The following is a 14501-nucleotide window of genomic DNA, read 5'->3' as shown; positions in this document are numbered from 1 at the left end:
ATTGCATTGCAAGTCAAGTTAGTTGCGATGATGAAGGCTTTAAAAAATAATAAAGATAAGTTTTTTATTCATGTAATTGCAGCTATTCTCATACATTTTCATCATCGTGTCGCATTCACAGATCATAGCAAACAGCTAGCACGATCATACTTGAATGCAATTAGGCCTTTTAGTCTTCCAAAATTGTTTCATACTGATTAAATTGCATCGAATTTTTTATTTTATATTCTATTTAACCCGAAATTCAATGATGATTTAATTGAAATATACTCGACAGAAGCATTAAGAAATGCAGAACCAACATTTTAATTATTTAATTAATAGGCGCTTAAGACTTAATTTTCTACCTGTGTTCTGTTGCTGACGGATGAATGTTGATAACTTATACACACAGAAACAAACGGCAGCTTATGATCGATCTTACGCTCAAATTAAGTAAGATCAATCTCAGGAATTATTGCAAAAAGTTTATCTTTGAATTTAATTATTGTTCCTCGAATTTATCTAAACATATGAAATATACAAGGTAAATAAATGACAAACAGTTTTAAATATATTAGTACTTTCAGCCGGTTCTTTCATAGGCCCGCTACAAATACATAGAAGTAAAGATCACGCTCTTTCAATTATTTCTTTATTAGAGAAAACAGCATTTAATTTGTACACAATCTGGTTGGTTAAAAGTATGAAAGAGAAAGACCTTTGAGGAGAATGAAAGCTTCCAGACAATAACCCAAATACACGAAACGCATTTTTCGTGTTAAGCAGCTCCGTACGCATTCTTCTTTTCTATCATAACCGTTGTCAGGATACCAGCCAGTTAATTTGTGACTTACATACAAATTCCTTCCAACATAAATACTGCAAGTTTGGATCAAATGCCTAACTGGCTTTCGGTGGCCGACGATTTAGTGCGAATAAATAGAACAACAACAGTGCTGGATCAGATGAAAATGATGGATCAGATGGCAATGCTGGATCAGATGACAGTGCTGGATCAGATGACAGCTGTCTCTTATACACATCTAGATGTGTATAAGAGACAGGTGCAGGAGGTATGCCACCAGCAGCCACCGACACCAGTATTCCAACGTCAGTTCTTCTGTATAAAAAATCAATCTTAAATAATTTATTCTGTTATTCATTTATCAGTTACACGATATAAAAACTGAAGGCGCCACCAGGATAATGAAAATGTAGGATAATGAAATTATAGAAAGAAATTATGAGAAGGATTTAATGATTTCTTTAGTACCAGAAGTATATCAGAATAAAAACTTTGACCGAGAACAGGTGTGAAAAAATGTCCAGCTCTGAATGCCTTATTAAATTTTATTTTCGACTGAAATTAATCACACACTCTAGGATTTCCTAACCGGGGACCATACTTTCAAAAAAAGTTAAGAGATCTTAAGCTCATCAGCCAATCATTGAGGCATTTCGAGCAAAATCCACCAATCATAGACAAGAAAATAGAGCGTAAATACTTACGTTCACTTAGCGAGTTTTGAAAGTATGGCCCCGGGAGGTAGAACACACTCAGAGGAATGAGCGAGGGTCTGTCCAATATCGATGCATTTCTTGTCTTAGTGTGGGTCATCGCGTGCCCAGTTTGGTTCGGCAGAGAAGCGCACCAGTGCTACGTGCATGAAGTGTGTCACAATTTAGACAGCATGACCCATTTCTAAGTGAGTAACCGGAACACCTCACCCTGAGGGAGGCGGTGCCTGGGACACCGTCTACGCCTGAAGGCTCTGAGCAGCAGCAGCGCCGCGGCAGCGACGACGGCTGCGGTGCTCAGCCAGATCAGTAGAGGGTTGCCCAGTAACACTATACGGAAGTTCACGTCGTACCACGGCTGCGACTGCGGAAATTGTTTGCATGTAATGGCATATGAAATAATGTAAATAGTACATGAAATTATCACGAAAATTCTTTGAATGTAAATATAAAAAGTCGTAAATGGTATATGATAAAAGCACGGCTCCGATTACGGATCAGGTTAGGTTAATTGAATGTTATTTAAAACTCATCGAAGTAAATAAATCAAAGAAAATGCCACGTGAATTTACAACAATTCTAATGGAAACGTCGATAAACGGGCTAAGTAACATTAAAAACGTATCAATTTCAATCGAATAATAATAAGCGCATGGCAGAATGACATTTAAATAATGGGAAATAATATTGAAATTTAAGTTATGGATTATAAATTATATGGTTTTACTTTGGAATGCCGTTGAAAACGTTAGATGTCAAATAGAGCTACATCTCCAGGATACGCGCCTACGTGTCATGGCTGAGATGGGCATTTTTTTCATTTCTTACACTTATTGGCTTAATCAACAGGTATTGCAAAATAGAAAGGAGGGAAGAGTGACTATGAAATTCAAATGTTATTTCCAAAATCAATTTTATTCAATCTTGAAAACTTATTTTCCTTAGAATGTTAAAATGAGGGTTAGCTGGGAGGAACAAGCTAAGTATTGGTAGGAACTGCAGGCACTTTATTGGAAAAAAATGTACATTAGATTAAAAAAGCATTGACTGGATTTGGGAATACGATATTCGGGATGAAGAGATTCAAAATTACGAGATAGGAAATAAGAAATTTGGACCCTATCAAAATTTGGGGACTGACTAGCTAGGCTTCGGCCAAATACGTACTACACTGGGCGCGAAATCATTCTGGGTCTGCTTTGCCAACAGACCAAAATCAGTTTCTATCCAGAATCTTATTTTTCCGACTTTATATTCGCCCGAGAGTAGGAAGAGGGTTGGACGAGCCGAGTCCTACTGACCTTGCAATACACAGATCTTGTATATAAGATCTGTGTATTCTGTGTATAGCAAGATCTCATTGCATACAAGATCAATACAAGATCTTGCATGCAATTCAAGATCTTGTATATAATACAGATCTTGTATAGCCTATAAGTGGGGTACCTTATAGACAATTGGCCACATCCAGGGCCGGTGGTAGAAGGGGCTGTACAGCTCGGCGGGGTCAGGTTTGAGGTGACCGTTGGTCCAGTGCATGAGCAGGTGAGTCTCTACGAGACGACCTAACGCTGAGAGTGGCTGTGTCAACTCCCTGGCACTCACGTCTGCAAAAAATGCATCAGAGATGAAAAAATAAAGAAAATTATATAGAACTATCCTGGGATTCGGGATTTAATAAGAATTAAACTTATCAATTACGAAGATATTAAAAAAAAGTTATTGGTTATTGCATGTTGAAATATTTTTTTAGTTTTGCTACTGAAGGTGGTACCTGTGTGATACGGATTTGGGTTTAAAAATTTTGCTTCTACCTACATATTATTTTTTATTCCTTTATTACTTTATTACTTTATAAATGCTACATAATAGAAGAAGAAATATTACGCTAACCGGACCAAGGGCTACCCGCACTAACTGTTGTTGTTGTAGGGGTTAAGAGCTACCTGCACTAACTGTGGTTGTTGTAGGGGTTGAGAGCTACCAGCACTAACTGTGTGCACTAACTGTGGTTGTTGTAGGGGTTGAGAGCTACCTGCACTAACTGTGGTTGTTGTAGGGGTTGAGAGCTACCAGCACCAACTGTGAGCTACCAGCACTAACTGTGGTTGTTGTAGGGGTTGTGATTTGCCTCGATGCGCCACAAAGCTTCCGGTGCCTTGAGGTTTTTGCTGCATGTAATTTCCTCCTGGCCTTCGGCCCTGTAAAAATAAAAAAATATTTAATTTCTAATTAAAGTTACTGATAAATAAGATAATATTCCCAAATAATTACTTTCAATAAAAAATTTTTTTTAAAGGAATTGATGAAATCAGGTCTCAAAATTATTATTTCGATTTAAAAAGGATAATTTCTGATTCGAGGATGTGATGTATATAAGTAATTTTTCTTAATTTACATTTTCAGTTTCATTAGATATGTGGCACGGACCACGAATTACGTTGGAGGTATAAAATGTAACATTGACGAAAATATTGATAAAAAAAAACAAGTTGAAAACGATCTCAAATATGATGCAAAACCGCGTAAAAATTATTCCTAATGAAATCATGTTCTGCAATGATCAACTCAGAGAAGTAAGAAGAACTTTCTTCAAATAGCGATGCATTTTTTGGCCTTGTGGTCAATATCATAAACCATCCCGAAAAAAATACGAATAAATGCTTCATTCGATCTCTGCTCTTATTGAAGTTAAGAAACTATGGCACTTTTTGGACAACATGACCCAGTACTGGATAAAAGAGAAAGTGTGTCACTTTTTGCACAATATGACCCACTACTGGATAAGTGAGAAAATGTGGCACTATTTGAACAATATGACCCACTACTGGATAAATGATAAAGTGTGTCACTATTTCCACAATTTGACCCACTACTGGATAAAAGGGAAAGTGTGTCACTATGCAATGCAATGCTAACCTGTTAGTTACAAAATAAAGCAGAAAAAAGTTGCCACATGAGTAACATATGAAGTTCTATAGACTCCCATTATTTGTGTTCATTCGCAAAGCTTCAGAGCAATATTTTCTGCGATCAATTCAGAGTAATATTTTCTAAGAAATATGTTCACCATTTGGCTCCGAGTTTCTCGAGAGACCAGGTGAGCGCGCAGCCAAACTCTAGGTTGATGAGTGAGAAGCGGGTCCGGAGAGGCTCGAGGGCGGGGTTATTTTCTGTTGTTCCATGCGGGTGCTGAAGCAGAATTTTGTGCAATATTTTGTCTTCTTCTGCTACTACGATTTTCCAGTTATGGGATGAAGGTGGCTCTGAAATGAATGAATTGAAAATTTTATGGATAATTTATTTTCAATTTCATTTAAATTTTCCAAGAATTTGAAGCAAATAGAATACTCATGGTAAATTCACCCTTTAATATTTTATCGTCAAAAACATCAAAATATTTGACGTTTTCATCGTCAAAAACATAAAAAAAATCAGGTTAAAGTTAAAAAAAATTTACTCAGTAGAAATTGATTATGAAAATTTAGATTAGTTCGTAAGAAAATAAAACGTTTAAAAAAAATGTTTTCATAGCTTCCGGCTCTCAAAAAAACATCATGTTTTCCATGCACATTATGGCTCACCGTGACTCATGTCGTCAGGAGTATTCCCCAGTAAAGGATTATAGTTCTCAGCGGGAGGCTGCTGCAGCGTCTGCGAAGGATTTAATGATAAGTTTCTCCGTATATCCTTTTGTGTGACCTCAATCTAAAACTGTTATAATTTTAAAATCAATCATTGAACTGAACAATAATTATCAAGCAGTGTCTTCCTCAATCGTATTGCATAATAAACCCATTGATTATCCAGGCCTTAGTTTGAAATCTCAGCACTATAAATCTCAGTTTCATAAATTATGACGTATATACGCGTCATCCTTACCAGCAAATATAGGTAAAGAACTACAATCACAGTTAGTTACCTTTATCATAGATTTTCGTGTCGAAAATCTAAGCGAACAAAAAATCGTGTCATTTTAATCGTGTCGAAAATCTAAGATTTTCTTGTCGAAAATATAAAATCTTTGTGTCGAAAATCTAAGATCTTTGTGTCGAAAATCTGAGATTTTCGTGTCGAAAATCTTAGCGATTTATAATGTATTCTATAATGATTTCATTGAATGTCAATACACACGTAATGGTCCGCATAGACCAGTTTGTGCTTGCGCACGACGAAGGCGCTAAGCGGGGCCACGGCCAGCGAGGTGTTGGTCAGCGGGTGGAAGAGGCGGACGTAGTCTCCGTCACGGACGCTTTCCGGACCGTCCGAGTAAACCTGAGCCGGGCTGTCCGGATCATCAATTGGGTATAATATCCGGCTGAAAAGTAAATCAATTGACGTCATGATTAAGGCTTAATATGTTAGGTACATTAACGGTAATCAATTTAGGCAGATAATAGTTTTTTTGTGGACGTGCAGCATGTGTGTCCGGATCGTCAATAGGATGTAACTTCCGGCAGAAGAATTATATCAATTAAAGTTTTGATTACTTTGTAATTTGTAGAATATATTTAAGGGAATCAATTTGAAAAGAAAATAAATTCTTGTAGACGAATAGCTGGGGTCTGGTCAATTGGAAGTAATATCCATCAAAAGAATTTAAACGATTGAGGTAACGATGAATGATTTATAGAATATTTTCAAGGAAATTGATTTTAAAAAGAATTGTTTTTATGGTCGCATAAATAAAAAATTATCAACCCATTGAATTCCAAACAAGCCAAAAAACTTGTTCATTTCATTTAAGCGATTTATGAAAACTAACTAAATTTTTGGGTACAGCTGTCATGTCATACAAATCCTGGAGCCGACAAATACCTCAGATGATAATGATGCCAAGTATATCGCTGTGTGCATTGTAATCAAAAGCGCGAACACTGTTCATCATTAACTCGTGGCTATGACAATGGATGGGCAAAGCAGCATTTTAATCAAGTTCGGCTCAACTCGGGTAAGTTGAATTCTTGACAAACAATAGCAGAACTATTAAAATAAGAAACTTGCTTAATTAGGGTATAGGATATATGTTATAAGTAAAACAGTAATAAATGATAATTAAATAATAAATTAGGGTATAAATTACTTATCAAACAATACTGACACAGAATACACCATCAATTAATAATTGGCAATGGATGCCTTTACTCGCACGAGGTTGCTAATTGTGGTCTTAGCCCTGTATCGTTTGAATTACTGCCCATTCAAGTCCACAAAACCCCATCAGTAACTAATTAACTAGCATGAGACGTCACTACTCACAAGAGGTTGTTGTGATCCTTAGCTCTGTATCCCGTGACTTGTTGCTTCTTGCCTGGGGCGTGTTTCTCAGGATAAGTTAGGTTGTGGGAGTGGAGATAAGGTCCCGCCAGACGGTCGTTTCGAAGCGTTATCAAGCCTCCGTAAACAACCTCTTCAAAATACAAAGGTAATAATACGAAATCCAATATGATATTGTTATAAATAAATCAATTAATCGCATATCTGGACTACAAACGCTCTAAGCATCCGATGCGTTGGAGCGTCATCACTTTTGAGAAAGATAACTCGATGATAGAAAAGCGAGCATAAAAAATGGAGAATAATTATGGTTTAGGATTTGTGATTCCTACGGAAATGCGTTAGATAAAAATAGTCTCCAGCGGTTTTTTAGTCCCACCTGCCATCATAGAGTAAAATGAAAATGCAGCGTTGCATTATCAGGATAACATTCTTTTTCAAGGTCACGATATGCAATCACATATCGATGGCATCATCAGAGTTTAGGAGTTAATGCAGCAGAGTATTGCCCAGCCTACGAGGAGGTAAAATCCCACATCAAAAAATTAAGTCATAGAGACTTTAAATTTCAAGTGAAACAACTCACGAGGAGAGTAACTGCCGTTGTGCAGGACATTTCCTTGCAGGGTCATTTGGTACTCAGGACTGAGGGCAGCTTCTTCGCTGCCGTGTGCACTGAACCTGGAATTATTCAGAACGTTTGACCCAAAAACTCTGATAGAAAAATCAGCCTAAAAAATCGTGCGTAGTGAGTTGAGTATAGTCTTAGGAAATGATGTCATTACGCGAATAATTCACCCGCTGATACATCCGTTTTTTATTAATGATTTATTTTGATGGTAGTTATCTTGCAGGAGTCTATTAACATTTAATCATTCCCAAGTTGAGGGCTTTTTCCAGCTTTGAAATGGCAACTAACGAGTAATTTGAAAAAGAAAATTCATAAATAACGTTATTTGCATCTGAACATAATTTCACGTTACAGCACGAAAAATTATATTAATTTTCTGTCTCTGTACGTGTTATAATATAAAACAAAACACCCGATGCATGGTCAAATGGGCATTTTTGGACTGGGGATACTAAGGAAACTAAGGTTACTAAGGATACAAAGGATTCTAAGGATACTAAGGGTACTAAGGATACTTAGGATCCTAAGGATACTTAGGATCCTAAGGATGCTTAGTATACTAAGGATACTTGGGAAACTTAGGATACTAAGGATACTATCCTAAGGATTCTTAGGATCCTAAGGATGATAATAATCCTAAGGATGCTAGGGGACACTAGGGATACCAAGGGACTCACGTCTTGTAGAGGAGAATATCGTGTGCCGCGAAGCACCCTAAGTACACCGCGGCGGGCACGACTATCAGGCACAACACGCGGGCGATGACGTGGGCCCCAAGTGAGAGCTGTGGGTACATGGGCACGCTCTAGTGATCACCACTGGCGTTGTTTAGGTTTAGAATAAACTGTGGTTACACGTGCGGTAAATTCTGTTAATTTATTTATTTGCGAAAAATTTAAGTGCGGTTGATGTCCAAAGTGGTTCAAAACGGCAGTGGCTGTGGTGAATGATGTTATTGTTGAATAATAGATTAACTTGATAACGATATGATTTATACGTGAAGGGGAATTACAGTCGTAACAGCACTACGTTCAGTTACTATAAAATTTTTGTTATATTTGCTACTACGTATGAGAAAAGAAATAAAGGAACTATGAAACAGTTACACACATATTTTAAGCTACATTATCAATTTTTTCCATAATTCGGAATTATAAGCATTGAATATTTGCTAGCTATAACAGCAGCCAACTAATACAATTATACCAGAGACTAGGTTACCCAGTTCTAGTTCAGAGTACCAGGATTGGAGCAGTGAGTCGTGAGTTCGATCCCAGCTACCTACGACAGTTCTGGTCAAAATTGGTGAGGTGGCTGAGCGGTTAAGCACGGAAAAATTGGAGCAGTGAGTTGCATGTTCGAGACCTGAGACAAGCTATGAAAATTCTGCGACAGGTCTAATGCCAAAATTAGAGACAAGTCTAATGGGCTAATAAAAGTTGGCACCGCTATTACAAAAGACAAGAGTTACCGCAGAAGACCACGGGAAGATGTGCCAGAGTTGCGACGCGGCGTGCAGCCCCACGACGGCCACCGTGAACAGCCCCACGAACTTGACGCTCACCACGCAACCCAAGAAGAGGCCCGTCGCCCCCAGGCTGGTCCACCACGGCCCACTGAACGCCCCTTGTCTGAGCGGAAAAACATCTTTCATAACAAAGTTTCATATTTACGATTGTTTTCAAGAGATGTTTTCACAATTTTAACTGATCGTCGTCGGGATTCCAATGAATTACTCAAATAGGGATCATTATCGTACGTTGAACACTAAAACTCATGTAGTTGTAACGTTTATATTCATGAGTAATAAGTATTAAATTAGATACCCTCCCACATATATGCGGAATATGTTCCCTCGCATCGTCATCATCAGACTGGATGGCAAGACTTAACTAAGTTCGGTAGTATTAAATAATTCCTAATTTAAAATATTGTACAGTGCAGGTAGATTTTAAATACAGAATATTTACAGTATTAATACACTATAAACACCTAAGCGTTGCATGCTGCAGGCGGCACAGGCTGAAAAAGGCAGCCATCATGAAGAACATCAGCGGAGCGTCTAATAGGATGTACTTCGTCAGCAGCAGAGTGCCAATCTCTGGAATAGTAAACCAAAGCATTGACTTATTTATCAGAGGCTTTAAATTTATTAGATTTACTGTACTACTGCTTTCAGGATTTGAAGTGTAAATTAACATGTGTACATATTGTTGAAAATATATCTCATGCTTGTTATGTTGTATTAACACCTTAAGACTATTTATGTATGCGAAAAATTTGCTAGTTATTAATTTTCTTTGATCTGTTATTGTTGTATTTCCGGGAAAGCCTTAAAACTCAAATATTTGCCGATGACGTTGTAAAATGAAATAGGATCAGAATAATTAAATGATTTATTAATTCGTGTTTATTTTAAAGCCTATGGGTAGAGGAAGTTACAGGTCAATATATATAGGACTATATCACGTGTCTTGTAAGAACATAGATAGAGGGCTTCGCCTAGGCTGGCAGGAGGACCGTGTCCACAGCACTGCTGTACGTTTAAGGTATCGTAAAACATTTAGGTTATGATGTGTTCCAGGAGACTAGTGACATCGTAATATGATAGAACGCATTTAGGATCTCGACCAGTTGTCTTAAGAAGCATATTATGTTTACAATTACGTTTGCATATGCATTTAGCTGCATTTACATCTTACAAATTGTTAGAATTATACTAGGGTGTTTCAAAGAGTTTTTGGAGAATGATCATAACTGAAAATTCTATGAAAAGAATATGATGCCAATGCATCAAAACGATCCTGTATCAATGTTTTAAAATGCGTTTTCACATGAACCCTTTTCATATGTTATAAACGCGGAGCGCTGTTTAAAGAGCAACAGCCGTTCATGCAACATGGCAACTGCCGAATTCGAGGCCGGGTGACAGTGTTTAGAATATAGATCAGTAACTGACAAATGGACACAGGGCACTCTCGATGGAATCAGTGGCTATTCAGGGGAGGAAGTGGGCCCATCAAAGAAAATTCTGAGCATTAATGAAATAAGGTTTTCTGGAATGCAGAGGGAAGCTTCTTAGTTTATTTCCTCGAGTACAAGAAAAAATTATTGTAGTTTATAATAAAGAAATTTTGATAAAAATTTCCAGGAAATACGCCGAAGAACATCCTAGGAAACAGCATCGACACGCATTCTCCTACCACGATAAGGCACTAGCACATGACGCCCGGCTGACAGCGACTGTGTTACGCGAATTTTGATGGGAAACCGTTCGACATCCATCTTATAGGACCGACTTAGCCCCATCTAACTTGTATTAAATCCAAACCTGAAAAAAGTCATTGAACGGTGCCAGTTTCCATCAAGTGAAGTAGCGAAAGAGCTGCCAAAACATGGTTCAATTCTATACAGCCAAAAGAGAGTTAGCTAGGGAGTTTTGCCCCCAACTCTCGATTCTACATAGACGGAATAATTGGCTGGTATCACTATTTACAGAAATGTATTGGACTTGCTAGATAGAGCACATGCATGAAACCTAACCTATTGACTTTGATAGTTTATTCAAACTTTTGTTTTTCCACGTATTTTTTGAAACCCCTCGTAAAGAACCTAAATGGCCCAGTTCACAAATCACATGTTATTTTACCAGCAACATAATACCCCGCATTTGGTTAACGTTCTCCTAGACGTTGGTTTCCCTAGGTTGGAAAATTGGTTCCCCTATACGTTGACGTATTCCACCTGCAACAACCAAGACGCCGGCCAAGACTGCTGATGGCAGACGCCTGGTCATGGTCCACACGCAGCCGAAGGCTACGGGCACGAGGGCGGCGCCCAGAAGAGCGCATCCAACCCTGATGACCATCACGCCGGAGTAGCCCTCGAAGCTCAAACCGGGCGCCGTGAACGGGTGGCTGCCGTTGTAGCCTCCCGCCCAACCGAACAGAGCGAGCAGCAACTATGAACAAACAGAAAGAGATGCGATGGACGGCGTCAACAAATGCATATTTAAAACGCATTGAATTTGCGTCTGTCGTTATACGTAGCCGCCCGGCAAACCGAACAAAGCAAACAGCAACTACGATCAAATCGGACGAATGCGATCGAGGAGATGTTCTATTACTCACTTAAACGTTGCTGCCTTAACCGCCCTACCGAATAGAGCGAGCAGCAAGTGCGACCCGACAGGAGGAAAACGGCCGAGAAGGTTAACAAATACCTATTCAAAATGCATTGAATGTTAGGCATCGTTGTAGACTATCCCTTAATCAAAGAGGGCAAAAAGCGTGTACGAACGAATGAAAAATTCAACGCAATCAACGAAGTAATTTTTGAAACGCTTTGAGTTAAAGCCTGATATTGGAGTCACCAACCTTACCGATAAGTGGAAGAATTACGACCTCCTTGAGAAATGAGTGCGGATATCCGGTGATGAGCAGGATTAAATTATTTCTGATTAGCTGTTGTGAAAAGTAATGCAGAAAACAATAAATTTCAGATATTAATTATCGGTAAAATTAGTAGAAATTTTTAAATTTAAATTGCACGTCAAAATTGCCTACCTTGCCTCCCGGAGGATGAACGTCGAAGAAGTAGGTCCCGTTGATGTACCAGGACAGCATCTTGCCGAAGTGAGTCTCGTCCCAACTACGGAAACAGGAATAAAGATTCTCAATATTTATTGATCATGAAATATTTTCCGTTGACAGTAGCAGTTGGACATAACAGCCACCTAAAAGAATCAAGTAAATGACTTCATGAAACGCGTAGAAGTACAGCCAACGCTCAACGCAGTCTTGAAACGCCAAGAAGTATACAGTTGAGCAATTTTGCATACATGAAAAATCCTCAAGTGGCAAATATTTTCATATGAACAACATGAGGAAACGTCAAACAAGTTCACCATATCTTCTATGAAAACGTGAAGCTATTGTGAACTCACTTATAGTTTTAATATTTGCAAAATTTCGCTTACATCACAGCGTTGGGCTCCGTGATGCGGTACAGTCTAGTCATCACTCCCGCCAGCGTGATGAGACAGAAGCACCACCACCAACTCACCGCTCCTCCCGCCCTGTAATTGGATTCGTGAATTTTAATAAGGCTACAAAATTATCAACCTATTTACTTGGAGGTATTTAAGTCAATTAAAGTCAAAACTAAAGAAATTAACATAGTTTAAATGTATGAGTAATTTTTGAATCAGTCGTTTCTACTTAACTTTACGCAATTAATGTATTAATAAAAATTATCTGGAAATTACTTTAAAAATATAGAGATGCCCAAAAATTTTAATATCATTGTAATGTGATAGAAATTCGTTTCGAATTATTAATCGCGTTGTTAACAGGAAAAAATGAATGTATTACATGAACCGCCAGTAAAGAGCAAAGAAATACCACTAGTCAAGATAGTTAAACTTATATAATATAATATAATATATGGTAAAATAGACCCTAATATAATTTAATATATTGAAACAAAACCTGACCAATAATCCAACGCAACGGCGTCAAGTTTTTCAAGCAGGCTTTTTTTCCTCCACCCTTCATAGATGTTGTTGATGTCAACCGCAGCGCGAGCTTCGTCCACACCCTCGTTCAGGGGTAACTCGTCTACCTCTGTGGGGCCTTCGGCAGCCGAGAAGACATCGTCGTCGAAGGAATCTTCTTCAGGAAGATCTGTGAGGGACCTGTCGCTGCTGCTTGTAACCTTTCTCCACTTGCACATCTTCTTTCTGGAATTTGTATAATAAAATTGTATAATATATAATTACCATTGAGTACATAAGTATAAGGTATAGGTATATATTGGTATGAACTTATTTATTTTAATAGTATATATATACTTATATTTATAATTTAGGTGTGTAAACATAGGTATTTAAATTGTAATCATAATGTTCAGTCGAATTTAATTTTGTTTCAAGTCGAAATTTTAAAACTTAGTTAGAAATCACATTCAATTAAAAATGTTTCAGAGTTTAGAATACTATTATGTAGCTAAAGAAATTAAAATTTAGTAATTTACTCTTTCCGAAAACCACAAATCAGATTTATGGCAAAAATCTTAGGATAAAAGTGGAAAACTAATTTTAACATCTGAAGAATATCCTAACAATTCTCGAAATCGTTTAACAATAGAATGATTTGAGTTATTTTCATAAGGCCTTATAAAACATTCCATTAAGCTTCTGTTAAAGTAAAATAGGCTAAGCTCTTCATCTAAAGATTTACACACCTTTTCACGTTATCCGTTTTATTGCATAGTGGAAATCTATCCAGCTTCAAATTTATTCTATATAAACATTCATTTCATTTATCACACTGTACGATCAATCATATTTTTATCCTTGTTCCTATTTCGGTACAATCTACGAATGGGTCTACTATCTATAAATGAGTTTTCACAAATTCGCGAAATCAATATTGCTCGGCTCATTTCACTTTATTCATACAGTATATTCATACTTTCCATGGTATAATTCACTAGTTTGTGATAGGTGCACATAGTACACCTATCACAAACACAAAGTACACATAGTACACCTAGGTGCACAACCTACACATACTACAACTATTAGTCGTAAAAAATTAACCATTTTCTCACTTATTCGTAATTTATAGTATACCTCAATTTGACCAAATGAACACTGAAATATTGTCTTCGGCATACCCCAATGTAGTATATAAAAGTATGTCTAAATAAAACATACTAATCTCTTCTGGGCAATCAGAAAACTCTCATTTTTATTGAATCTCAAACATAAATGTTATCAAATTTATAAATAATTTATTGAAAGGTTTACATAGTTTATAAAATATTTTACGTACTTCGAACTTACTTCAGTTTATATCGCGACTTCCTTTACTGGTCAATGTGAATGACCTGACCGGTGTAAGGAACACTGAACATCTGCTCACTGCTTCGTGGACGGGAACAGCAGTGCTGCTAACAGCGCCAGCGCAGCATGACAAATCCTACCAGGAAAATAATTTGTTTATTTAAGCTTCTTCCTCATATGTTTTTAGCGTTGCCTGGCTACATCGGGGAATTTATTTTGAATCAGTTGTTGTCTATTGCGCGAGTC

The 14501-nt window shown here is 37.5% G+C and overlaps 1 protein-coding gene across 1 annotated transcript; it reads right to left on the bottom strand.

Annotated features, from left to right (window-relative positions):
- Window positions 1-500: 500 nt before the first annotated feature.
- Window positions 501-14341, bottom strand: LOC108679973 (protein O-mannosyl-transferase 2). The gene is made up of 18 exons (XM_018168719.2): window positions 14256-14341; window positions 12903-13148; window positions 12387-12485; window positions 11974-12058; window positions 11153-11369; window positions 9401-9509; window positions 8880-9039; window positions 8086-8192; window positions 7364-7458; window positions 6760-6910; window positions 5635-5818; window positions 5085-5154; window positions 4571-4766; window positions 3604-3701; window positions 2947-3107; window positions 1711-1864; window positions 1045-1102; window positions 501-504 (listed from the first exon to the last, which is right to left on the bottom strand). The coding sequence occupies exons 2-18, from the start codon at window positions 13139-13141 to the stop codon at window positions 501-503; spliced, it is 2187 nt and encodes a 728-aa protein (XP_018024208.1). The 5' UTR covers window positions 13142-13148; window positions 14256-14341.
- Between the last annotated feature and the right edge of the window lie 160 nt (window positions 14342-14501).

This window comes from Hyalella azteca, unplaced genomic scaffold (genome assembly GCF_000764305.2).
Source record: "Hyalella azteca isolate HAZT.00-mixed unplaced genomic scaffold, Hazt_2.0.2 contig14244, whole genome shotgun sequence".
In the NCBI taxonomy this organism is placed as follows: Eukaryota; Metazoa; Arthropoda; class Malacostraca; order Amphipoda; family Hyalellidae; genus Hyalella; species Hyalella azteca.
This window is presented reverse-complemented; position numbering and strand designations above follow the sequence as displayed.

Coding starts and splice junctions, on each gene's coding strand:
- LOC108679973 (XM_018168719.2), bottom strand. CDS start 13,141: ATGTGCAAGTGGAGAAAGGTTACAAGCAGCAGCGACAGGTCCCTCACA. Junction 8,193..8,879: donor TCTTCCCGTGGTCTTCTGCG/GTAACTCTTGTC, acceptor ATGTACCCACAG/CTCTCACTTGGGGCCCACGT. Junction 1,865..2,946: donor TGTGGCCAATTGTCTATAAG/GTACCCCACTTA, acceptor CAATTTCCGCAG/TCGCAGCCGTGGTACGACGT.